At 47.6% G+C, this 26,548-nt stretch overlaps 2 protein-coding genes across 5 annotated transcripts; one reads left to right on the plus strand and one right to left on the minus strand.

Annotated features, from left to right (window-relative positions):
* Positions 1-223: 223 nt before the first annotated feature.
* Positions 224-9,815, minus strand: NXNL1 (nucleoredoxin like 1). Of its 3 annotated transcripts, XM_074261267.1 has the most exons (4): positions 6,064-6,684; positions 5,581-5,634; positions 1,516-1,906; positions 224-895 (listed from the first exon to the last, which is right to left on the minus strand). In XM_074261267.1, the coding sequence occupies exons 1-4, from the start codon at positions 6,137-6,139 to the stop codon at positions 595-597; spliced, it is 822 nt and encodes a 273-aa protein (XP_074117368.1). In that variant the 5' UTR covers positions 6,140-6,684; the 3' UTR covers positions 224-594. The 3 variants fall into 3 exon arrangements, with proteins under 3 accessions (XP_074117368.1, XP_074117377.1, XP_074117360.1); XM_074261276.1 differs by lacking the exons at positions 5,581-5,634; positions 6,064-6,684 and adding an exon at positions 9,498-9,815; XM_074261259.1 differs by lacking the exon at positions 6,064-6,684 and having other exon boundaries at positions 5,581-5,804.
* SLC27A1 (solute carrier family 27 member 1) lies at positions 8,441-26,498 on the plus strand. Of its 2 annotated transcripts, none has more exons than XM_074261177.1 (13): positions 8,441-9,073; positions 11,166-11,333; positions 13,979-14,373; positions 14,886-15,047; positions 15,217-15,286; positions 15,619-15,710; positions 15,819-15,928; positions 23,589-23,798; positions 24,042-24,168; positions 24,290-24,427; positions 24,698-24,862; positions 25,008-25,154; positions 25,284-26,498. In XM_074261177.1, exons 2-13 carry the CDS (start codon positions 11,167-11,169, stop codon positions 25,439-25,441), a joined length of 1,941 nt encoding a protein of 646 aa, XP_074117278.1. In that variant the 5' UTR covers positions 8,441-9,073; position 11,166; the 3' UTR covers positions 25,442-26,498. The 2 variants fall into 2 exon arrangements, with proteins under 2 accessions (XP_074117278.1, XP_074117268.1); XM_074261167.1 differs by lacking the exon at positions 8,441-9,073 and adding an exon at positions 9,918-9,962.
* The last annotated feature ends 50 nt before the right edge of the window (positions 26,499-26,548 follow it).

Below are 26,548 nucleotides of genomic sequence, written 5' to 3' on the forward strand. Positions count from 1 at the left end.
TTCTGTAATCTACTAGTCTGAGGGAAAGAAACGGGTCCTGATGTGAAGACTAGAGTTCAGGTGTCATTCACTTATTTGTCTTACACAAGTTGAAGGTGTATCTGATCTTCTTGCTCATATTCCCTTCAGGTTATATTCATTTTGGGGAGGGGGGGGGCTGTGATAATGTGACTATGGTCTTTGTGCTCTTTGCAGAATTGTTAACCATTGTCTTAGCCATCTCTAAGAACTGTTTCCACTATTTATTTTTCCTTCTCTATAAATATGGGCCCGTCTTATATATATATATATTGGTGTTGGAGTGTCAGCCCGTGGCCTCTGAAGCTCCAATGGTATCTCCCTAGGAACAGTCATGTCCCTTTGGGGCCCAATCCTGAGAGGAGGAGGTAGGACAGGAAGCAGGCAGGAAGGGAAGACTGTCCCCTGAGATTTCAAGGTTCATTCACTCTGCTGCTTGCACCTCTGTTCAGTGTCTTTCCTGCCTCTGCTCCTACAAGTTTCTGTAGGAGCCCAAACATCTAGCAGTCAATAGGCAATTTCCTCTAGGGTTGGCACCTTCCAGCCAGGGCCCATTTCTGAGCCCACTCAGTGGGCTCAGAAAAAGGCTTTATCCTCATGTTCCTCCTCTTTCAAATCATCTTTAGAAGATTCCTTCTCTATCTTGTACTTGAGTCGTCGGATGGGGTCAGTGAGGCTCCTGGGTGGCAAGTCATCAAAGTCTTCAGCTAATAGGAAGTTTCGGTCTATGACCTCGGAGGCCTCCTGCCAGTTCCAGAAACAGGCGGGCCCAAGCCGGCCAATTTCCTCCACAGCATCCCTGGTGACCACCTCGCCACTAGGCTTCAGCACTACTACCATGGGGACGTGGTCCACAGCAAACATCCGCCCAAGGTCCCTGCAAATAAGTTGGGGGGAGGCCTTATGTCAGGAGTGAGATGGGACAGGACAGATACAACAAAAGCCCCTTTCCTGCTTACAACAGGGCCCTGTGGTGAGAGGAGGGCCCCTTAAAGAAGAGAGCTGCTAGTGGAAGAAAGGGAGGGCAGGACCTCTGGGCTCCTACTTGTGCCCTTATAAAGGGCACCCCCTTTATAATGAAAGGGAGCATGGCCTCCATGCCTCTTAGGAGGTGTTAGGTAGGGCAGCACAGGACAAGAGAAGCAGCTAGATTGGCCCTACATTACTGGGCCATAAATATGGAGCTCTCTGCTCAGGTCTGAGCCAGGACCCTAGGTCCTACAATATAAATTGTTAAATATTGATCTCTTTTCTGTTCCCCTGCCTTGTTCTTCAGCCCACTTTGACAAAAGGCCTGATTCTGGTAGCCTTACTTCAGGAAGTTTCTGTTTCCCTGGACCTTCTATTGAGGGCCATGAAGGGACAAAGGGCAGAGCAGCACTGAGGGGAGGGGGCGTCTGAAGGGCCCACTCTGGAAAGGCTGTGTCCCCTGCCCCAGCATGGCATCCTTGCCCGCCTCTCTCTCCCCAACAAGGGTCCCTAGCCACTAGGGCTTACCTTTTCAGCTCATCCTGGAATGGCAGAAACAACCACTTCCTGGGCATATCTTTGAGGAATGACTCCTGTTGCTCTTGGGTCTGGTCCTGGGAGATGTACACCAGTGCAATCTGTGAGGCCCTGTTCACGTAGAACTCATCCGTGAGCTTCACAAAGAAGTCCTTGAGGACAGGGGCAAAGGCCTGGCACTGAGGGCACTCCCCAGACCCAAAATACAGCAACAGCACCTTGTTGTCCAGCCTGATGCTCAGCTCCTGCTCTGTGTCCACCTCGTCACAATCACTGTTGTTCCTTATCAGAACTTTTCCGGTGAAGAGAGAAGACATTCCTGTCCTTTGGGGCTCCCACCGGCAGCTCCGAGTCAGGCCCGACTGAATTTTTGCCAAAGCAGCTTGTGGGTAAAAGCAAGGAGTAGGATCTGAGGTGGTTTTTCAAGAGCTTGGTAGGGGCCCCTCTATGAATAGAATGGCTTTGAGAGGACAAGTCCTCTGCAAGGTTAATCCCTCTAAACCTCTGACCTCTAGCTAAGTGAAGGTAGAAAAGGCTCTTATGAGCTAGAGGGAAGAGGGACTCATGGTAAGGGATGATCAGCAGCAGTGGGACTGAGTTTTTACCCCTGTGCACCAGTGAACACCTTAGTTTGGGCTCTTATCTTCCTCCAGTGAACCCTCCTTACCCAGGTCAGCCCCTGACTTGTCTTCCTTTTGGGCTCCAAACTGGGTCAAACTTGCTAAGCCTAAGTCCTTGTCCTTCAGAAAGCAATATCTGATTCAGTGATATAAAAGGGTATTTGGTACAGCCATCTAACCCCAGAGAACCACAAAGTCCTCATCATTAAAATGTTAACTTTCATTATAATGTGATTCATCAAACATTTACTGAACCCTTACTATTGGGCAAGGCACTGAAGGTACTCTGCATTTAAGGGTGAAAATGACATCCATTGCCTTCATTAGCTTAGTCTCTGAGGTCCAAATTAACACAGTCCAGGGTAGTATGTAAAAGTGAGGTAAAGCACAATGACAAATTGGAGGAAGGAGCAATGGGGGTATCGGGCACCTGGTTCTGGAAAGGAGAGATACTTAACAGAAGCAGATAAGGAGGAAGCTTTCAAGTATGAGGGATGCCATGACCAAAGTCACATGGACAGAAACTGGACACAAAAAGAATCCAGTTTAACTACAAGAGTGAGCTAGATGTTTAGGTTGGAGCCAGATTGTGGAAGGCCTTAACTGCCAGGATTGCAAATTTAAATCTTTGAGTAGATATCTCATAATCATGAGGTACACATTGGATGATTAATGAGCATCAGAGTGAAGGATAAACTGGAGAAAGAAATGCAGCAGGAAGTTGAGTTTAATGAGCTATGATATTAGGTTAGGTAAGGAGAGACAGAGGCCTGTAGGGCTGGGGGAGGCGGACATGATAGAAACTGGATGCCTGAGATAATTATAGAAGCAATAATGTCAAGACTTGGCAACCCACTAGATGTGTACAGTGTACAGTGAGAAGTTTCAGAATTAGTTGCAAGGTTAGGAACCAGGGAGACAGGGGAAATGGTGAAGCCATCAGAATGAGGACAGAAGTTGAAAGGAAGGACACACCTGGGAGGCCACTGTTTAGAATTACAGGATTTGAGAGTTGGAATGGACATCATTGACCAACTCGTCCAATGCCTAAAAGGAATCCCTCCTAGAACTTACTTGTTAAGTCTGTGCTTCGAGACCTCCAAGGAGTGGGGACAAGCTGCTCTAAAAACAGCCTACTCCACTTTGGGATGGCTCTTATTTGTCTGATTTTCAGAAGAAATTGGAGCCATTTCTACTCATATGAAAAGGTGCTCTAAATCACTATTGAGCAGAGAAATGCAAATTAAGACAACTCTGAGATACCACCACACACCTCTCAGACTGGCTAAGATGACAGGAAAAGATAATGAGGAATGTAGGAGGAGATGCAGGAAAAACTGATGCAGGGACACTGATACATTGTTGGTGGAATTGTGAGCTGATCCAACCATTCTGAAGAGCAATTTGGAACTATGACCCAAGGGATATGTAATACCCTGTGATTCAACAGTGTTTCTATTGGGCTTATATTATATAAGAGATCTTTTTTTATTATAGCTTTTTATTTACCAGATATATGCATGGGTAATTTTTCAGCATTGATAATTGCAAAACCTTTTGTTCCAACTTTTCCTTTCCTTCCCCCACCCCCTCCCCCAGATGGCAGGTTGACCAATACATGTTAAATATGTTAAAGTATAAATTAAATACAATATATGTATATATGTCCAGTTATTTTGCTGTACAAAAAGAATCGTACAATTAGCTTATGAAGGAAATCAGAAATGCAGGCGGACAAAATTAGAAGGATTGGGCACTCTATGTAGTGGTTCATAGTCATCTCCCAGAGTTCTTTCACAGGGTGTAGCTGGTTCAGTTCATTACTGCTCTACTGGAACTGATTTGGTTCATCTCATTGTTGAAGAGGACCATGTCCATCAGAATTGATCATCATATAGTATTGTTATTGAAGTATATAATGATCTTCTTGTTCTGAAATCATCCTACTGATCATTTCTTATAATATTCCATAACATTCATATACCCCAATTTATTCAGCCATTCCCCAACTGATGGGCATCCACTCAGTTTCCAGTTTCTGGCCACTACAAAAAGGGCTGCCACAAACAATCTTCCACATAAAAGTCCCCTTCCCTTTTTTAAAATCCAAAGAGATCTTAAAGGAGGGAAAGGGCCCCATAGGTGCAACAGAAGGATTTCAGAAAGGGCTGGAGAGACTTAAATGAACTGATGCTGAGTGAAATGAATAGAACCAGGAGATCATTATATCTGGCAACAAGATTATGTGATGATCAATTCTGACATGACTCTTTTCAACAATGAAATGATCCAGGCCAGTTCCAATGATCTTGTGAGGAAGAGAGCCATCTACACCTAGGAGAGGACAGTGGGAACTGAGTGTGGATCACAACATAGTATTTTCACTCTTTGTTATGGTTTGCTTAAATTTTATTTTCTCATTTTTTTCCCTTTTTGATCTGATTTTTCTTGTGCAGCAAAATAACTGTATAAATATGTATGCCTATATTGGATTTAACATATGTTTTATATGTTTTCACCATGTTTAACATATATTGGATTACTTGCCATCTAAGGGAGGAGTTAAGGAGAAAATTATAACACAAAATTTTTAAAGGATCAATGTTGAAGAATTATCCTTGCATATGTTTTCTTTTTTTTTCTTGCATATGTTTTGAAAATAAAAACTTCAATAAATAAAAATTTTAAAAAAGAAAGATTTATCTGATGTAGTCTCTTTGCAACTTTTATTGCTCCATGTTTTCAGCCTTCTAGCACCAAATGGGATAAATCTTAACAATAGCCCTTTATAGTTACTATGTACTTGGAATCTTTTCTAAGTTAAACACTCCCAGTTTCTTCAACTTATCTTCAAAATAGATGGACTCAAGGACTTTGTCCCATCAACTTGTGTCCTTATTAAACTGGTGTCCAGAACATAATGCTCCAGATGAGATGCCAGAGTGGCACAGGGGGCTTGAGTACTACAATTGGTGTCACAGAAAACCTGAATTTAAATCCAAACTGTGACATTTCCTATCTCTGTCACCCTGAGCAAATCAATCTGTTTCCTCATCTATAAAATGGGGCTAACCATAGCACCTACTTCCCAGGGGTTTTGTGAGTATCAAATATTTTTAAAGTGCTTAGCATAATGCCTGGTACATGGTAGGCATTATAAAAGTGCTAGTTATTATTGGTAGATGGGTCTGACCAGTACTATGGGACTATCACCTCTTGGAAGCTGTACTTCTCCTAATGCAGCCCAAGATGCTGCCACATCAACTGCTGACTCAATGAACCTACAATCTACAAACATCCCTAGATTTTTCTCAAACTGCTGCCTCACCATAGATCTTCATCTCATAGTGGTGAAGTCAATATTTTGTTTTCAAGTGTTGGACTTTTACCATTATCCCCTTTACATTTCATCTTATTAGAGTTAACCTAATCTTACCTGTCAAGATATTTCTGTCGTCCCATGTTTGCCTTCCTCCCGGCATCATGTCAACTGAACATTTGGGAAACATTTCGTCCATCATTTTAGCATCAATTAAAACCCTAAAGAGCCCAGGGCCAGTCCCAGATCCCTGGAGGATTTTACCAAAGACTTCCAGGCGCCTCAACTCTAAACAATTAACAACTCTTTTTTGAGTACAGTTATCTAGTCATCTCTGAATCCATCTAACATCCAGTCCACATCCATTTTTCCATAAGAATAAAAAGAGATATTTATCAAAAACTTTACTAAAATCTAGACAAACTATCCCTAGCATTCCCCAAACCATTTAATAATCCAATCAAAAAAAGCAAATGAGATGGTCTGGTATGACCTGCTCTTGATGATGAGGCTGTGCTGGCTGGCTGAATGTAGATGCTCATCAATTAGCTGCTTATCCGTCCTAGAAATTTCCCAAGACTTGAAACCCGGCTCACTGACCTCTCCTCAGCAGATGGCTCTGTTTTGTTTTTTGAAAATGAGGGCAGTTGCCCTTCCACAATGATGTGTCTCCCATTTTCCACAGTCTTTCAAATAATCCTTGCAGTAGCCTTAGAATGTGAGGGATTCCCTGACTCTAGTTCAGAAGTACTCTCATGCAGTTGGGAACAGAAAACTGGGTGTCTGGGAGAGCTGAGGACAGAGAAACAGTCAGCTGGGTGCATGGGTGCAGAACTGAAGTTAGTAGGTATGAGGTCACTACAGCGAGAGAAGAGGGTCTAGGATGGACTCTTGTGGAGATGAGGCAGCAAAGAAAATGGAAGCCCTCTTCCACTGGGCCAGGAACCTTGTTATGCTCTGAGGGCTATGGCCCTGTGCCCCGAGGGATGCCCATCACCTCCCTTGGGTAAGTGCTGTCTGTCACTATTAATAGAAGCAGCCATGGAGGCTTAGGCCAGAAGAAAATTCCTGGTGCTCAAGTCTGGATCCTGTGGGAAGTCTGTGAGGAGCCAGCCTGCCTGTGCTGAGAGGTCAAATAATATCACAGAATTTAAGGTGGAGGGGACCTTAGGGTTATCCGGACCAAGTTCCTTATTTTAATTGAGACTCCTGAAGAGCGAATGACATTCAAGAACACAGAGGTAATTAGTGCTCCTGCCTCTCAGAAAGAGCCGAGTCAGTCTTTCTGGCGGTGCCATGCACTGTGCTAGGTACAGGGATTACAAAGAAAAAAAACGAAACAGTCCCTGCTCTAAGTATGAAAGCCTTTGTCTGAACTTCCTCCATGGCGTGCCCACTGACTATGAGTGTCCCCCCAGCTCTGTTCTGGACTCTTTTCTCTCTCCCCTTTTTTTCAGCGATCTCCTTATTTCCCATGCATTCAGTTATCTCTATGCTGAGGGTTCCCACTTTGGCACAGCTGTCCTGCTTACTCTCCTTATCACCTGCCTTACTGGAACTTTCAAAACGGATGTTTAAAACGCCACATGGCCAAAACTGAATTACGCGTTTGTTTTCGTTCCTTAGTCCCATTCCATAGAGCCAATCATTTGCCAAATTTTGTCATTTTGATCTCCATAGCATAGTCTATCACACAGCCATTATCTCTCATCTAGACTATAATAACAGTTTAATTGGTCTTCCTGCCTCAATTTATCCTTCACACAGCGGCCAAAATGATTTCCTAAACCATGGGTCCGATCCAGCCTGTTCCCTCCCGGCCATTCCCCAGGCCGTCCAAATTGTCTCCCTGTTATCTCCAGATCAAGTACAGGCTCGTTTGTCTGGCATTTACATTTCTTCCTGATCGGGCCCTGTACGATGCTTCCGGCCTCCATGCCCATTATTTCATTCACGCCCTTGACGGTCTGGCCCCACTGGTTTACTTGCTATTCCTCCCCCACGATATTCCATCTGCTGTGGAAGATGAGCGCTCCCTCTGGAGAACGGAAGGTCTGGGTTCAAATACTACCATCCTGGGCCAGTTCACTTAATGTCAGCACCAAGGGGTTGTACCTGGTGGCCGCCACGACCTCCTCTGGCTCCAAATCCGTGTCCTTGCCTTAGCTGTCCCCGGGCCCAGAAGGCGTTCCACTTCTGAGAACCCCTGGCTTCCTTCCAGACGTTTAACCATCTCCCTCTGCAGGCTGCTTTCCTAGTTCCACATCTTGTACGGATCTGTCAATCTGCGCGTTGATCTGCCCATCGGGATGGAAGCACTTTAAGGACCGGACAGTGCTTGGGGAAAGGGCTTGCGCTCTGTCACCAGGGTTAGCCCAGGACGAGTGCTTACTGATGGTTGCTTGATCACAAGGGCCTTACTTCTGCCAGGGGGAATCACGTATGTACACGAATACAAGAAAAAAGCTGGTGAGGGCAGGTGCGAGCAGTTGGGGGCACAGGGAGGGGCTGCCAGGAGGGCTCCTGGGAAGAACGCTGAGCATTGTGGTTTCACTTATAGGAGCCAAGTTCAAGTGCTCGTCTGTCACTCACTGCCGGGTGGCCCTGGGCACACCACTGGATTACACATTGGGGATGTTTGCTCTAGGTGACCTTTGGGTCCCTCCGGGCGCTCAGTTTGAGGTCTACACAGGAGCACTACAATTCCAAGCCGCCAGGAGGGGCTGTAGGGCGAGCCGTTTGCCAGGCTCAGTTTCGTTGTTTTGTGGAGCTGGGGGAGGAGGGGGCACTCGGTGCAACAGTTTCCATGTAGTTTTCCCCACTCCACCCTCCCTCAAGCTAAGCTGCCCACACTCTAGGGACCAATAGGAGGCTATGAAGTGTGCGCCTGTCAGCCCCCTTCTCTAAAGGGCACTGGACCAAGGCCAAGGCTGCCTCCCCCGGAAGGGAAACTGGGGGAAAGGTCATAGATCTTGTTTGAAAACAAGCATCCAAAGGATCGGGGCGGAGCTGGGGGGCGGGGGTAAGGGCGGGTTGGGGGAGAGGAGCCCGTACAACTTTGCCAGAGAACTTGAAATTGCGGAGTGAGGGCTGGGAAGGCTCTTCCAGGCCAGGCGGCACCCAGGGTTGGGGCTGGTGCTTCGGGCCGCCATAGGTGCCCCCCTCCCCAGATGCCTAGTGCAGCACCACAGGAGCTGCCGGGCTAGCGGAGGCGCAGGCTGGGGGAGGCCTGGAGAATAAAGCGGCCTCGGGGACATCCGCTCGTGATATCGCTGAAATCCTGCAGGGAAGTTGCAGCCGGAGGAAGCCGGGATTGCGCCCTTCTCCAGCGGGCTGGGCGCCCTCAGGACCAGGGATGGAGCCCTGCGTGTGCCCCGGGCTGGAGCCGAGGCTCCCCACGTGCGGGCTCTGAGGCCCCCTGCTTATCCACAGGCCTCGAGGAGCTAGCGCGCCCCAAGGGCGCCCGTGAGTGTGGAGGGCCGGGTCTGCGCCCGTGCGGAAGGCGATACCTGGGGCGGAAGAGCCGACCTTGCAGCCGCGGGGACTGCCTCCGACCGAGGGCCTCGGCCCCTGGCCTTCCCTGAAAGCTGCGCTGCAGGACTTCTAGGAGGTGAGTGATGCAGGAGCGGGAGGAGCGGCCCGGGCCGGAAGCGCCCTTCCTTCGGCATCAGGGTACTCCGGCGCGGGATGTCTCGGTCACGTTATCCCCGAGACTGGCGCCGGGGCGCAGGGGCCTCCCGCAGTCATCCCGGAGAAGCGGCGCTCCCCTCCCCGGGTCCGAGCGAGTGCCGCTGGGAATGGCTGGGAGCGCGGGCTCCGGGGCAGGCCGGCGGCGCCAGAAGCACTTAGGGAAGCGCTCCATCTCAGGCGGGATTAGTGAATGTCGGGGTCTGCGTTTCCCCGCCCGTCCAGGTTCACAGCCTGTGGGCTCCGCCGGAGCTCAGGCGGTTTCTGAGAGGGGATGGCCGGGGTCGCCGTGGCGCACTCGGAGAGGTCAGGGAGGACGAGGGCTCGGCGCGGACACACGGACTTACCCACACCCGGCCCGGTGCTTCCGCGCTGTCCGCCGCCGGACTAGCGGAGCGCACACACCTCCGCCAGCGCGGGCTCATTCATTCTCTGAGCATTAGGGGGCGGCCGCCCGCAGCGTGCGGGCGGCGAGCAGCCTGGACCCCCGCGCGGGGAGCGGGGGCGTCGGGCCAGCGTCCACCCCGGACCTCAGGGTCCATCTCTGCCCTGCTGGGGGAGGGGGAGGGGCTGGCGAGAGAGCCGGTGCTCCGCTCTCGTGAGAGGCCCCCTCTTATACCCTCCCCCCTCTCGGCGCCTGCCTGGCGGCGGGTTGCCGTGGAGACGAAGGGTAGCTGCAGGATGACTGTTCTAGCCGCCGGATCTCGGAACCGGCCTCTCTGGCCCCCCAGGTGCTCTATGATCCGGACCTCCGGAAGCCTAAGAGGGGGAAGGGAGAGGGTGGGGGGCCTGGGGGCGGACCTGGGAGTGAGGTACGTGTGCACGCGTGCGGGTTTGTGTGTGTGTGTGTGCGCGCGCGTGACACGGCGTGTGTGACACTGTGTGTGTCACTGTTTGTTCCAAAGCTCTCATTGTTCCCTCATCGATGCCCCTTCCCGTCCTCCCCTTGTTCCCCATCCCCTCACTGGTCCTCCTCACCCTCACCGTCCTCCCTTCCTGTTTCCAGAGAACCCCTGTAGCTCCCGCCCCCACCCTCGCCTCCCGAAGCCATTGCGGGCACCCTCCAGCGGGGAAGAACCTCAGAGGTCACCTCGGAGGTGTGCCAGAAGCTCCTGTCTCCTCAGTGCTCCCTCACTGTCTCCCCAACTGTCCCTCCAGGTCCCTTTCACTTCCTTCTCACTGCCCCCTCCCCCACTGCCCTCACTGCCCCTCTTCCAGCCCCCCTCAGCGTTCCTTCCCACTGTTCCCCATGCTGTCCCCCACCGTCCTCCCCCCCACACCGCCCCTCTCAGTGCTCTCCCACTATGGTTACCCCTCAGGGTCCCTGCCCTTCCTCCTCCCTGACCCTCTGCTCTTCCTCTTCACTGCCCCTCTCACTGCCCCTCACAGCCCCTTTCCACTGGCTCCCTCTTCTCCTTCCCAGCCCCCCATCGGTGACACTGGCGATTTGGCATCACTAGATCAGTTAGAAAAGACCAAAGATGGTCCTCCCTCCAGGCACGCCCCCGCCCGTCCCAGGAGTCACTGCAAAGCTAGGGCAGATTTCAGAGGCCACGGGGGTCCCTGACCTCCTCCCCTGGGCCCCTGCCCCCTCCTCGCCGCCGCCCCCGTGCCCCCCTCGGGTGTGCCATCTTTCCCTCCCCCCCGCACTGTCCCCGTTATTTTGTCCCCACTGTTTCCGTCACCCCCTTTTCCTTGTCATGCTCTCGCTCTCACTGCCTCCTTCCGGATGGTCTCCCCCTTGAGTGCTTCCCCTCCCCCCACTCTCTTTCCTCCTGTTCTGCTTCACCTTTTCCGTCTCTTGTGCCGTCCTCCCTCCCTCCTCCCCCTCCCTCATCACTTTCCTTCACTCTCCCTGAACGTTCCCTCACTGCGGGGCTTGCTGTGACTTCTCCCCGCTCTCCCCCTCCCGCCATTCTCCGGCTCTCTCACTGTCTCTCTGCTTCTCTGTTCACTGCCTCCCCTCCTGCCCCCCACGGTTATGGCGGGGTGATGACTCTGCGCTCTCTCCCCAGGATGCGTGCTGCAGGTCTCTGTACCGCTTCCCTGGCCTCCGTGGGCTTCCTCCGATTCCTGGGACTGCCCTGGTCGTGGGGCCTGGCGGCTGCTCTGACGGTCTATGTGGGCACCGGCGGCTGGCGTTTCCTGCGCATCATTTTCAAGACAGCGCTAAGGGACCTTTTGTAAGTGAAGAAATGTGAGGTGCCAAAGGCGGTGGGGGGCGGGGACCCCGAAGCGGGCGAGGGGGCGTGACGGGGGCAGGTGGCAGCCTTCCATGCAGACTTAGCTCCGTGGCCCTGGCAGAGTGGGTTTGTGCAGCTCGCTCTGCCTGACCGCCTCGCTTCTCTCGCCCTGCGTGACACAGGGGCCTAACCTAGCTCAGCAAGAAGCGGTGGCACGGGGGAGATGTGCGGGCTTCGCTTAGTCTCCCATATCTTCCCGGAGACACTGTGGCTTTTTCAAAATGGAGTCTGCCCTTGGAAGAAGCGATTCGGAGGGGGGGGAACCGTGTCTGGGGCCGGGCCAGAGAGCGGAGAAAGGTCCTTTTATCCGCTACAAAGGAGTGTAGGCAGTCCCTGGGCGCCTGATGCCAGCAGATGGTTCCCTGCCGACTGGGAGCGAAGATCTGAAGAGAGGCTTGTTCCCTCCGGAGGGAGGTGAAGGGGCAGTCCCAAGGGGGGGCAGGAAGGCGGCGGGAGCCGGACTCCGAGGCTGCCCCCCGACGCCACGTGCGCTCAGAACCCACCCCGGCTTCCTCCTGGCGGCTCTGCCCGTCCACAGGGTGCTGCAAGGGAAAGGGGCGTGAGGAGAGGGACAGAAAGTCCGGGCATGAAGATGGAGAAGGCAGGGGAGAGGAGCATGGGGTGCAGGGGCTCTCCCCGAAGAGCAAAGTGCCCCAGCCCCAGGACCCTGCCTGCAGGTCACTCACATGAGCTAGTGTCCCCACCCATCCCCCTCCTGGGCCCTCTGCTTTCAGGGGTGCTTGGCCTGGGCTAAAATGTAATGGCGCTCGGGGTGAAGGAAGAAAGGGGTGAAGGCAGAGAGGAGAAGTGGAGCTGGGACAGCTGGTTAGGGGGAGCAGACGTGGGAAGGAGAGGGAAGCTAACGCCAGGGGAGAGCTGAAGCTGGGGGGCAGAGGGAGGAGGCAAGGCAAGGGAGTCTCCTTAGGTCTCCCAAAATAACTGAGCCCTCTGAGTACTCATGTTACAGCACAGAGTATCTATATTCTTTCAGGGCCTTTAAAACTTGATTCTCCCTCATCAAATATTTAATCAGTTTGTGGGCTTTTTTGTTGTTGTTCCCTATGGCCCACCTCCACCCCAACCTGTAGATAGCTTTTAGCCCTTGTACATCTTCTTTCCAGCTTTCGTTGATCCGAGGCATGGTCTCCCAGGTTGCCATCCCGATCCCTCCTGTAATTAGCCCTCCTTGCTGTTCTCCTCATTCTCAGTAGTTATTTATTTCAGTCACTGAACTAGAAATTTTGATCTAGTTTATGTTTTCTACACACATTGAAGTAAGTGGGAATGCATGTTCTTCATGACTCAAAAGAGAAAAAGATGACCATTTAAATGACCATTTAAAATAGGAATTTACCAATATACCCTTGTAGATCGTCCATAAACTATCTCAGAAAATTGAGTGATCATTGGTGGTTGTATTTAGAGAAGCTCGGTAGCATGAATTCCCCTGCTGAACAGGTTAATCCTGTATTTGGGGATGCATCCATCAGAACAGTACATGTCCCCAACATGACATTTACATTCTTTGGTTTAACTAGAAACACCATTATTCAGTCCTCAGAAATCTATCCCTCACAATGTTTTCTAGACTGTTTGGGTAAAAATGCTCCCTCTCCTGTTCCTGCTCCTCCTTGCATTTATCTTTATATTCCTCCTTCTTGGTCAGACCTACTTCAATCCCTATCATTCAACAATCACTTAAGTCCATGACATTTTTTTTTTAAAGAATTGAGGACTTAACCATATATACATCCTTTCAGAGAGTCAGGAGAGCTGAAAGAATGTCACCTCTCGTCTTCCTGTACTGTAGTTTAGAAGCTTGTCCTCTGGAAACACAAAGTGTGAGAACCAGAGCCATGTACCTCTTAGTTTAATTCTTCTGCACTGAATGGGTTCTAACTAAACAAGAGAAGATATCTTTAATTATACTAAATAAACTATAAAGGAGCTTTTGTAAGTCCTAGAAGGTTGGTCCTCAAGGTAAGACTCTTCTCTGAGATTTACAGAAACATAGTACCTTGAGTTGTATGCAATTAGAAATTATATTATGAAACTTTCTTTGAGTAAAAGATCTCCCTGTGGAACTAGGAATATGGTAATTAGATACTATTTGACTACACAAATATATGTCTTATACTGAAAACATTTTTCCATTTTTCATATCAAAACATTTTAATTAAAATATAAGATATTATATACAATTTTAAAATTTTATTTATCTACCCAAACTTATTCAATGGGGTCAATCAATATGTGTTTCTTAAATGCCTTCTACATGGGCGCTGTATTAGGTCCTAAGAATACAGTAACAGAATTGAGACAGTTTCTGCCTTTAAGGACCTTGCTTTCTGTTGGAATTCCTTTTTTGTTTTTACTTGCCTCATTACTCCCACAAGATGGGCCAATTTCCAGAGGAAAAAAACTGAAGTAGAAGCTGCTCCAGTCCCGTGGCAAAAGCTGCGGTGGCCCTTGCCTTGCCCTCCCTTGCCTTGCCGCTCGGCCTGTCCGATGCAGCCCGGCCCGGCTTCGAGGCTGCTGCTCCGGCTCCTGTTACAGGCTCTGCTTGCTCTCTTCTCCCCCTGCAGTGGTCTCTCAGTGCTGATCAGTGTGCGATATGAACTCCGGCGGCACCAGCAGGCCAGGCACACCATTCCCTACATCTTCCAGGAGGTGGCCACCCGGCAGCCCCAGAAGGTGGCCCTGGTGGATGCGGTCAGTGGAAAGCAGTGGACGTTCCAGCAGCTGGATGAGTACTCCAACGCAGTGGCCAACCTGTTCCTGCAGCTGGGCTTCGGGTCTGGCGACGTGGTGGCCATGTTCCTGGAAGGGCGGCCGGAGTTTGTGGGACTGTGGCTTGGCCTTGCCAAAGCAGGCGTGGAGGCTGCCCTGCTCAATGTGAACCTGCGGCTGGAGCCCCTCACCTTCTGCCTCAGCACTTCGGGGGCCAAGGCCCTGATCTTTGGGGGGGAGCTAGCAGCCGGTGAGACTGGGAGTAGTGCAGAGGGCCAGGCCCCACAGTAACAAGACAGAGATTGCTTTTGTGGTCTGGGGGAGGACTTTTAGAGGTAGGAGGAGGGAAACCATGGCCAAATCTGGGGGTCAGTGGGGTCTTGGGTGGGAGGGAAACTGCCTGGGCAGCTCCAGCTTTACAAAGCATTCCCTGGCTGGACTATTTAGGCAGGGAAAGGGATGGCTTGTGCTCAGGAGAAAAGGCAATTACACACCTGTCCAGGTATGTCTGTAGCCCGGGGCGGACAATCAAGTTGGTAAGCTAGTACTTGCAGGTATGTCTGGGGCTAGGCCTAAGAAGCAGGTCTAGTTTTAGAGCTGGAACATGTCTGTTGACTGAGGGTAAGAGGCATGTCAGTGGACTGAGGAGTGTGTCTGGAACTAGTGCCCGGAGACAAGATGCCTTCAGGCCAAGGTTCTCAGGAGGGCTGGACCGAGGTGGGCCAGGTTGGGGCTAACAGGCGGACTTTGCATATGTTCCAGCTATTTCTGAAGTGAGCATACAGCTGGGGAAAAACCTCGTAAAGTTCTGCTCTGGGGACTTTGGGCCAGAAGGTGTCACCCCTGATACTCACCTTCTTGATCCTATGCTGAGTGAGGCTTCCACAGCACCCCCGATGCAAGTGCCCCATAAAGGGATGGATGGTGAGTCTGTTTTCAGGGGTTCCCCGAGAGTCCCTGCGGGTACCTTTAGTTTTGTTCTATTTCTGTTTGCCTTTTCCCTCTCCTACCTCCACCCCGTAGTCCCACCTCCACCAACAGTACCAAAGGGTTCCCGGCCCCTCCCACCCCTAATACTTCCCTTTCCTTCCAGATCGTCTCTTCTACATCTACACTTCTGGCACTACTGGGATGCCCAAAGCTGCAATTGTAGTGCACAGCAGGTGGGACCGAAAACCGAGTAAGGGTCTGTAGTCAATGGTGTGTGCCTGCTCCTCCAAAGTTTCCCTTGTGCTTTCTACTTAAGCCCTCTCTACTTTCCTAATTTATCAGCTGTACTTCCTCCTGTTCTTACTCATTCCCTTCCACACAATCTTTACCCTCCTCTCCAGCCCTAACTCCATTTCCACCCCGCATCCCTCTTGGCTTCTGCCCTGTGATTTCATGGGTCTGAAGCATGAGCCTCATCCTTTCCCCATTTCATAGCTCTCCACCCTTTAGCCCTCTCCACATCTTCCCAGGCACCCCTCCAGCCTCGTCTCCCTTTCTCATCCAGATACTACCGAATCGCAGCCTTTGGACACCACGCCTACAGAATGAAACCCTCGGATATCATTTATAATTGTCTCCCTCTGTACCACTCAGCAGGTACGGAAGGAGGGAGGCTCACCAGAGTGGAGCTTGGACAGAAGGACAGGAAGGGGGTGAGCAGAAGGGTCTGATGACACTTGAAGCCTGATCCCAGTCTCTCTGCAGGGAACATCATGGGGGTGGGGCAGTGCCTTCTCTACGGGCTCACAGTCGTCATCCGGAAGAAGTTCTCGGCCAGCCGCTTCTGGGATGACTGCATCAAGTACAACTGCACGGTCAGTGCCCCCAACAGGCTGGTGCCCTATCAACTCTCTCTACCGTGTCTGTTTTCCCCTTAACACCCCATTTGGCTTATTCCTTCCGTGTCTCTTCCATCTCCTCTGCACATAGCTACTACCATTTCATCCCTCCCTACTTTTTCTAGCTTCCTTGTCAGTACCTGTAAAGGGCTAGAACTGAGCCGGATGTATTTAACCTAGATGCAAGGTAATCTAGCACTTAGGGCTAATTACCAATTGGACAATTCTCTATTAACATGTTTAGAGGATGACCCTACTCAACTCCATGCTGGCTTGATCTGTGGGTGTGGTGAGAGAAGGGAGGAGAAATCAGCGGGTGGAGGAGGAGGAGGAGGATCATTTTTTTGGGGGTAGAGAGAGAGGAAGGTGGTGTGGAGATTGCTAGATCTAGTCCCCTGACAGTGACCCCAAAAGACCAAGAATAAAGACTTTTGCTTATCCTGACTCTGGCTGATTCTAAGATATCCAGGGTCACAACAAGTAGCTGGGACCAGCTGCTGATCCCAACATCTGGGGATCCTGTGCAGTCCTGGATTGGACTTTTTCATTTGGCCCAGGGATTAGTCCACCAGCTCCTCTCTCAATTACTATACCTTTTATTGCTGACTGGCCAAGGCTTCCATCCTGAAGGGCAGTGAGGCTTCTCAGATTTTCTTCTGCTTTCTCCAAAGTAAATAGTCAGTCCTTTTGAGGACTTTAAAGGTTTTCTAGAACCCACAAGAGAACAGACAATGGATAAAATAATTAGCATAAGGAAGGTTCCTCTTCTAAAGCTTTCTTCCAGTGTCATGTTATAATATGGAGGTGCCAGGTTTTTGAAGGCTTTGCCAATGGAACATAAATTCTGGCTTTTTTCCCCCCTGTCATTTTAGTCTTGTCTGATTTTTCATGTCCCTATTTGGAGTTCTTTTTAGCAAAAATACTAGAATGGTTTGTCATTTTCTTCTCCAACTCATTTTACAGTCAGGGAAATTGAGGCAAAGAGGGTTAAGTGACTTGCCTAAGTCATAGAGCTAGTAAGTATCTTAGGTCAGATTTGAACTTAGAAAGATGAGTGAGTCTGACCCCAGGCCCATGTGCACTATGACACCACCTAGCTGCCCTTAAGCTCTAGAGAGCTTACCAAGCCAGAAAGCCTATGACTAGAGAGCTTCATCACCAAAAGGTTGGCCACCAGGTAATAGATGATTTTAGCCACAGATCGTGGAAGAGTACCTGCTAAGGGAGAGAGGAGGGTCGGGTCGTAGCTTGTGCCAGCAAGGGGAGTGCTTCCAGGGAGAAAGTCCGGACCCTCAAAGTATTGAAGTAGGTGTTGAGAGAGTTAAGAGAAGTCTTCAAGCTCTCCCAGGGAATGTCCCCAGGATTGGCTTCTCTCTTGGCTTTCTCACCAGCTTCGTTGCCCCTGGCTAGTGGAATAATCTTGCAATCCAAAAGGCTAATGTCATAGTAGATTGTGCTAAAAGAAGGATGAGCATACTATCTACCACATAGTAGGTGTTTAGTCAGTACTGGCTCCTTTCCTCTTCCCCTTCCTGTTCTACTTAGCCTTGGTCAGATGACAGCCAGAAGCTGAGTTCAGTGCCACATTTTAGGAAGGCTCTCTGTGAGCAAGGAGGCAACCAAGTTGGTGAAGAGCCAAATGAACATAGGTTGCCTGATAAAATTGAAGAAGTTTAGCTTGGAGAAGAAAACATTTAGGCTGGGCCTTGATAGCTGTCTTCAGACATTTGAAAGGCTGTCCTGGAGCAGAGGTATTAGATGAGTTCTGTTCATTCCCATAGGGCAGAATTAAGAAAATAGGCAGAAGCTGGAGAGTCAGAAAAATTCCTAATAACTAGAACTGCCCCAAAGGGAAAGCCCTGTCTCTGACTCACTAGAGGTCATCTCTAGATAAAGACTTGGGGATCATGTGTCACATTCGGGGTCAGGTGCGGACAGCTGCACGAGATGGTCTCTGAGACTTCCAACCCCCTGGCTCTGTGACTGCTCTCCTGGGTCATCCTTCCTTTAATCAATATGTCCTCCTCCTTTTACAGATAGCAAACTGAGGGCCAAAGGTGTGAAGTAATGTGTGAAGTTGGGAGACCAAACTCAGTTAGGTTGAGGACTGCCAAATCCATTCTTTGAACATTCTCATTAGTCATCTGATAATCTAGCTGAAAAGTAGTAGTACACTCTGTTCTGGGAGTGGAAAGGTCTAGAGCTCTTTTTTTGAAGGTCAAGCAGTTAAAATGCTTCTTTGTCTTCAGTTGCTAGTCTACAAATACTGTATTTGCATACTCATGGCCTTCTCCAAAGTATGTTGTTAATATGACACTTTCTAAGAAGCAGAAGTTGAAAGGTGCCTCACAAATAGGCTTTGTGTTTTGGGTAAGAGTTGGACCTATGAGGGCCTTTTCAGCTCTAAGATTTTATAGGCCCCCATTTTGTGTTTTCTCCTGCCTTCTGTCTTGTCACTAATTCCTGTAGCATAAAATACAGGTGTCAGGGCTGCACCTTTGCATTCACAGGCAACTGAAGTGAGCGACAGCAAATGTCATACTGTTTCCATCCCTACATGTTCATAGGAAAGTAAAGTTAGATTAGTTGCTGGATACCACACCATCACTATGTGTGTTTCCTATCCCCTCATGTCATGCTGAACTAATGTAATTTGAAGATGGGTTTGTTGGGTTTCTTTATCTCATTAAAGCATTTGAAGGGATTGGGGTATTAGATAAAAGGTTAAAAGATTTCTAAGATCTCTTCCAGGACCTAGAATATGAAAAAGTCTCATCTTCTTGTAATTGTTATCTTGATGTGTGGACTGGATAATAGGATGGATAAATGAATTCAGAGCTGGCTGAACAACTATTCTGATAGACAGTTGCCTAATCAGTCATTGTCAGGCATTGGTTACTAAATAGGATTTTTTTTGAGCTATAACAACTCAAGAAAAGAAATAATACAAAATAACTCCTTTCTGCTTTGTCACCCGGTGATGGAAGGGGAACAAAGGATCCTAAGAATCCCAGTTCTTAGATTGCCTGTAAATATTAGTTTACTTGTTGGATCTTTTTATTGGAATTATACATTCCAATGACCAAAGTGGCATACCGCTTGAGCAACTGAGTTATATCTCTGTTTATGTCAACAGATTAGGATGGACTTTTTGAGAGGTATGATCTCTTTGTTGTACTTCACCTAGTAACTGAGAGCTAAACCCAATCCAATCAAATGAGTGGGTTTTTATCCTACTAAATACAACCTTCTCATCCTGTGTTATCTCTTTTAAGCATACCATAGGGCATTGATATAATATGTTGAAGGCCTTCCTTCCTTCCATTTTCCCAAGTACATGCAAAGATACTTTTCAACATCCATATTTTTCTCCTTCCCTCCCCCTTCCATTTTCCAATAGATAGCATGCAATCAGATATAGGCTGAACATGTGGAATTTTTCTAAAGCTATTTCTGTATTTGTCATGCTGCACAAGAAAAATCAGATCAAAAGGGGGAAAGAATGTTAGGTTCTTATTAAGTGCTAAGTCAGTACTTAACAATTCTCTAGTTCCGGCCTTTAGGGGAGTTTTACTCTGGCTGGAGTACTCTGGGACAACAAGTGTCTGCTGTGACAACTCAAATCTCTCTGATAGATTCTTCTTCCTATAGAGAGCCCTTGTCTCCAGACAGTTACTGCCAACTCTGGTCCAGAGTAGTGACTTCTTCCTCTGGAGAGCGGCCTTAAGTCTGGCCCAGACAAGAGAGTCTCTGACTCTTGAGTGCCGCCCTCTTTTATCCTCCCAGAGAATGGGCGTGGGATAATGCAAGGGCTTCTGGGAAAAATTACTTCAACCAATGAACTTGCTCCTCCTAAGCATGCAAGCTCCTCCCCAGGAGTTCACAGATTTCCTTGAATAATCTCATTGCTAAAAAGAGCCAAGTCCATCACAGTTGATCATCATATAATCTTCTTATTGCTATGTGCAATGTTTTCTTGGTTCTGCTCACTTCACTTAATATCAGTTCATCTAAGTCTTTCCAGCTTTTCTGAAGTTAGCCTGCTCATCATTTCTTACAGAATAGTAATATTCCATTATATTCATTTATCTGGTCATATTTTTATGTGATATCTTTTGTTCTCCAATTCCTCAATTTCAGTGAGCCTGTCACATCCACTATGTACCTCTCAGTTGCCCTCTGGATGAGCTTTACTTTTTAAGTCTTTAGACACTGTAGTATTCCATGATTCACTGCCATATCACTGGTCCATTAATATTTTTTAAAATGATAGAAAATTATACCAGAAAACATAAAGGTACAGGTGAATGGAAAGATGATTCACAGGTTCTCTTTGGAGAGGGAAAGGAAGGAGTTGGCAAAGTTGGATTAAAAATACGCCTAAATGAAATCAACAAAAAACATAGCTTCATAGGATAGGTTGGGGTTCTTACAATGAATTAAGAAAACATCCCCATGTAGACAATATTGCTTTTGTTCCAGCCTTTATTGCAGATAGTAGAATAATACAGAACTTTATGAAGAACTAGATAGAACTCTCCAAATTATGTATACACATACTTTGATTTAATATATTGGATGCTTTTAGTGCAAAGATAGACAGGGCAGATGATGGCGAAAACATTTTTTGAAAATAGTTTGAGATTGAGAAATTGGATACCTTATACTGCAGATTCATGAATTCTTTTAGATGGGTTGAAAAGCTCTGGACATAATGACATTGAAGAACATCATAATACTTTAAAAAAGGAATGAATTGATGATCTTTTTTATTAAAGCTTTTTATTTTCAAAACATATGCATAATTTTCAACATACACTTTTGCAAAACCTTGTGTTTCAAATTTTTTTCCCCTCTCCCCACCTCCTCCCATAGATGGCAAGTAATCCAATATATGTTAAACACGTGCAATTCTTCTATACAAATTTCCACAATTAGCATGCTGCACCAGAAAAATCAGATTAAAAAAAGAAAAAGAAAACAAAGTGAAGTAAACAACAAAAAGTGAAAATACTATTTTGTGATCCACACTCAGTCCTCACAGTCCTCTCTGGGTGCAGATGGCCCATCTATATCTACATCCATCACAAGGCCAGAGTCACTTTGCTATTGAAAAGAGCCACATCCAGCCCTTTCATAGTGGCTAGAAGCTGGAACATGAATGGATGTCCATCAATTGGAGAATGGTTGGGTAAACTATGGTATATGAATGTTATGGAATATTATTGTTCTATAAGAAATGACTAACAGGAGAAATACAGAGAGGCTTGGAGAGACTTACATCAACTGATGCTGAGTGAGACGAGCAGAACCAGAAGATCATCATACACTTCAACAATGATACTGTACGAGGATGTATGCTGATGGAAGTGGATATCTTCAACATAGAGAAGAGCTAATCCAATTCCAATTGATTAATGATGGACAGAACTACATCCAGAAAAGGAACACTGGGAAATGAATGTAAACTGTTATTTTTACCTTCTGAATCCAATTCTTCCTGTGCAACAAAAAATTCGGTTCTACACACATATATTGTATCTAGAATATACAGTAATATATTTAACATATATAAGACTGCTTGCCATCTGGGGGAGGGGGTTGGGGGAGGAAGGGAAAAACTCTGAATAGAAGTAAGTGCAAGGGATAATGTTGTAAAAAATTACCCATGCATATATACTGTCAAAAAAAATGTTATAATTATAAAATAAAATAAAAAAAAAAAAAAAAGAAAAGAGCCACACCCATCAGAATTGAGAATTGATGATCTTTTGAAACAGGAGATGACCTGATTCCTAATAAGGGCATCATTTCAGAACAGTTGTCTTTGTATAGTCAGATAAGCTGATTAGAGAAAGGTCAAAAATCAATCTTGACTCTGCTACTTGTGTGATCTGTCAGCTCAATATGAAGAACTGTTATTTAACAAGTGAAGACAAAGGAACAGGATTTGAGTAAAATAATGAACTCCCAGGTATTAGAAACAGTCAAATGGAGGCTTAATGGCCATCTTTAATTGGACTGGATGATCTCTAAGGATCCTGCTAACTGATCTTCTCTGAGGGTGTCTGCTCATGTTTGGGGCTTCATTGGGTGCTAGAGAAGATGCTCCCTTCCTTCTCTATCCCCAAGCTGGCAGAGAATATAGAGCCCCTCATGTTTGCTACCCGTCCCTTGATATTTTTTTTATTAATTTTATAATTATAATATTTTTTGACAGTACATATGCATAGGCAATTTTTTTTTTACAACATTATCCCTTGTACTCCCTTCTGTTCTGAGTTTTTCCCCTCCTTCCCTCCACTCCCTCCCCTAGATGGCAGGCATTCCCATACATATTAAATATCTTATAGTATATCTTAGGTACAGTATATATGTGCAGAACCAAATTTTTTGTTGTTGTTGCAAAGGAAGAATTTGGAAGGTAAAATAATCTGGGAAGAAAAACAACAACAACAAAAAAATGCTCACAGTTTACACTCATTTCCCAGTGTTCCTTTTTCTGGGTGTAGCTGACTCTGTCCATCATTGATCAATTGGAATTGGATTAGCTCTTCTCTATGTTGAAGATATCCACTTCCATCAGAATACATCCTCATATAGTATCATTGTTGAAGTGTATAATGATCGCCTAGTTCTGCTTGTTTCACTCAGCATCAGTTGATGTAAGTTTCTCCAAGCCTCTCTGTATTCCTCCTGCTGGTCATTTCTTACAGAGCAATAATATTCCATAACCTTCATATACCACAATTTACCCAACCATTCTCCAACTGATGGACATCCATTCATTTTCCAGTTTCTAGCCACTACGAAAAGGGCTGCCACAAACATTTTGGCACATACAGGTCCCTTTCCCCTCTTTAGTATTTCCTTGGGATATAAGCCCAGGAGTAGCACTGCTGGGTCAAAGGGTATGCACAGTTTGATAACTTTTTGGCCATAATTCCAAATTGCTCTCCAGAATGGTTGGTTTCTTTCACAACTCCACCAACAATGCACCAGTGTCCCAGTTTTCCCACAGCCCCTCCAACATTCATCGTTATTTGTTCCTGTCATCTTAGCCAATCTGACAGGTATGTAGTGGTATCTCAGAGTTGTCTTAATTTGCATTTTTCTGATCAATAGTGATTTGGAACACTCATATGAGTGGAAATTGTTTTAATTTCATCATCTGAAAATTGTCTGTTCATATCCTTTGACCATTTATCAATTGGAGAAAAGCTTGATTTCTTATAAATTAAAGTCAATTCTCTGTATATTTTGGAGATGAGGCCTTTATCAGAACCTTTAACTGTAAAAATGTTTTCCCAATTTGTTACTTCCCTTCTAACCTTGTTTGCATTTGTTTTGTTTGTGCAAAAACTTTTTAATTTGATGTAATCAAAATTTTCTATTTTGTGATCAATAATGGTCTCTAGTTCTCCTTTGGACACAAATTCCTTCCTCCTCCACAAGTCTGAGAGGTAAACTATCCTATGTTCCTCTAATTTATTCGTCCCTCGATAATTAATGTATCTTAACTCTTTTGTTCCTGCCACATCTCCAGGACCATATTCATGCCCTTTGCTGGGTGTGTCCCCCAGCGAATCTCTCTCCTGCCACAACAATTTCACTCCTGTTTCTTCCCTCCGATCAGGTGGTGCAGTACATTGGTGAAATCTGCCGGTACCTTCTGAAGCAGCCTGTGCGCCCAGCAGAGAACCAGCACCATGTGCGCCTAGCTGTGGGCAATGGACTCAGGCCTGCCATCTGGGAGGAGTTCACCTGCCGTTTTGGGGTCCAGCAGATTGGAGAATTCTATGGGGCAACTGAATGCAACTGCAGCATTGCCAACCTAGATGGAAAGGTGGGGAGGGCAAGTAGGAGCTGGGGAGGCATGTGAGAACCAAGGGGGTAGTGGTGGCAAGACTGGTCATGAGCATATGGAGCATGTGAAGGATCAGAGAGAACTCTGATCATGGTGAATATATTTAATTCTGGCATGAAAGATGAGTGCCAGTGCCTGTGGGCCAGAACCTCTCTCCCCTCCCCACCACCAACTTCCTTATTCAGTTTGAGAACATCACATTTTCTCTCCCATTTGGCCTAGGTGGGTGCATGTGGTTTCAATAGCCGGATCTTGCCCAATGTGTACCCAATCCGCTTGGTGAAGGTGAATGAGGATACAATGGAATTGCTGAGGGATGCCCAGGGGCTCTGCATTCCCTGCCAGCCTGGTGAGGGGGAAAGGAGGAGTATCCACTCTAACATCCAGTGAAGTCCCCATGTACTAAACCACCCCCCCTTGCCCAAAATCCCAGATCTATACTGTGGCTGACATTTGCTTCTGATTCCTAGGAGAGCCTGGCCTTCTAGTTGGGCAAATCAATCAGCAAGACCCACTTCGCCGGTTTGATGGGTATGTCAGTGAGAGTGCAACCAACAAGAAGATAGCATATAATGTGTTCCGGAAAGGAGACAGTGCCTACCTGTCAGGTACTGCTAAACTTATCTCAGAGGTACCTCTCAAACCCATGTACTTCTCATGTACTCCTTAAGTCATACCCACTTTTCAGGAACTGTTTCTCTCTTCCTCATGTACTTCCTTATATACTCCCGAGATACTGCCCCACCTACTTCTTTGATATTTCCTGAGAATGGTACCCTCAATAGAGACTAGTCTTGAATAACTAGGACAGGGGTTTGGGCATAAGGTACCTAGCAGTATTCCACAGTAGTTCACCTTTTCTATCTCCACCTCAACAGGAGATGTGCTAATGATGGATGAACTTGGCTACATGTATTTTCGGGATCGGAGCGGAGATACATTTCGCTGGCGTGGAGAGAATGTCTCCACAACTGAGGTGGAAGGCGTCCTGAGCCGTGTTCTGGGCCAGACTGACGTGGCAGTTTATGGGGTGGATGTGCCAGGCAAGGAGCCCGGGTGGGATAGGATCTGGGTGAGAGTTGGGAAAACAAGATGAAATGGGAAGTGGTTTGGGGAAAACTTGGGGATTGAAAGGCCTGGAGAAGTCTAAGGGCCTGAGAATGTTCTCAGCATATAACCACATTGTAGGAGTGGAGGGCAAGGCTGGAATGGCTGCTATTGCCGACCCCCATGCTACGCTGAACCCCAACGCCTTGTACCAGGAGCTTCAGAGAGTACTTCCACCTTATGCTCGGCCCATCTTCCTACGCCTCCTGCCTCAGGTGGACACCACAGGTATATTCCCATCTTTTGTTTCACTTCATACCATTGTGACTTTTAGCTCTAGGGCCTTGCCTTGTCCTGGGGGTCTCATTCGAAATCATCATTTGCTGGTTGTGTAGTTGTTATCTCCACATCCCACAGGGACTTTCAAGATCCAGAAAACACGGCTTCAACGAGAAGGATTTGACTTGCATCAGACATCAGATCGACTCTTCTTCCTGGACCTGAAGCAAGGGAGATATATTCCCATGGATGAAAATGTCTACAATGGCATCTGCACAGGAGCCTTCTCCCTTTAAAAGAGCCTGCTGCCCCATCCCTTGCCCTCTTTTTCCCTGGCAGTGATGGATGGGACTGAGGACAGCAACCATAGCCTTGCCCTGCCCTACCCTGCTTTGGATCTAGCCAGTCTCCTTCTCAAAGAATGGGTGTGGTGGGGGAAGGGCATAATTTGGTCTAATGGGATTTATCAAAATTGCTTCCTAAGCCCCTCCCTGACCCTTCCTTCAGGTCCAGGGCTCCGCTCCATACTGGAGCTGAAGTTGGACTGGACTTGAAGAGGATCCGCAGAGGATTCTCAGGGTTGCTGGAGTATTTGAAGATTGGGTTACAGCCAAGACAAGGTTCTAAGCATTTCAGCCCATATGGTTCCTTGGATGTTTCCCCATCGTAGGATCCTGAGTTTGGATGTGTCTGGCTCTTCTCCCAGGCCTTCTGGGACTCCTGACAGCCCAGGGGGTGGGGTGGGGCAGGGTCTGGGGAGCTGCCAGAATTAGTCAGCAAGGGTCATTTCTCCCCTTTTTTTTGCTCCATACACTGCCCCAGACAGGGCTACAATGTCAATGCCTCTTTTGCACAGAGGGGACCATTCCTGCCCATTTGATTGGTTGTGCCTTAAGGAACCCTCCGTCATTAAGTCACTGTGTTCCAGTACTAAACTTTTAACTCAAGTTTAAGCTTCAGGAGTGGACTTGCCTCCATTCCCTTACTCAGTGCTGTGAGCCGTGGGGACAGTGCTCCTGTGGACAAGAGTGGATGGGCCTGAGAGGCTGCAGGCCAACATAGGGGTTTGTGCTTAATCCAAGTTAACTGGAAATCTCCTGTAGCTGACCTCTGACCTCCAGAGGAAGCCTCCCTCCCAGCCCTGCTGCCAGTTACCTTCAGAAGCCCACGCTTGGCCCTTCTGGTAGTGACTATGCAGATAGCCTGGTAGCGGCCAACTGATGATCCAAAGGCTTCCCTGGCTGGTGATGAGTACATGCTATTTCTTGCAAGTGTTTTCAGGCATGGCAATTTTATTTTTTAGTTTTGAGTTAAAAAAAATAAATAAACTTGAGAACAAGCTCTGACAAAAAAGTTCAGCCCCGGATTTTGTGCTATTATAATACTCTGGGATTCTCGGTCGG

This window comes from Sminthopsis crassicaudata, chromosome 1, assembly GCF_048593235.1.
Source record: "Sminthopsis crassicaudata isolate SCR6 chromosome 1, ASM4859323v1, whole genome shotgun sequence".
NCBI lineage: Eukaryota > Metazoa > Chordata > Mammalia > Dasyuromorphia > Dasyuridae > Sminthopsis > Sminthopsis crassicaudata.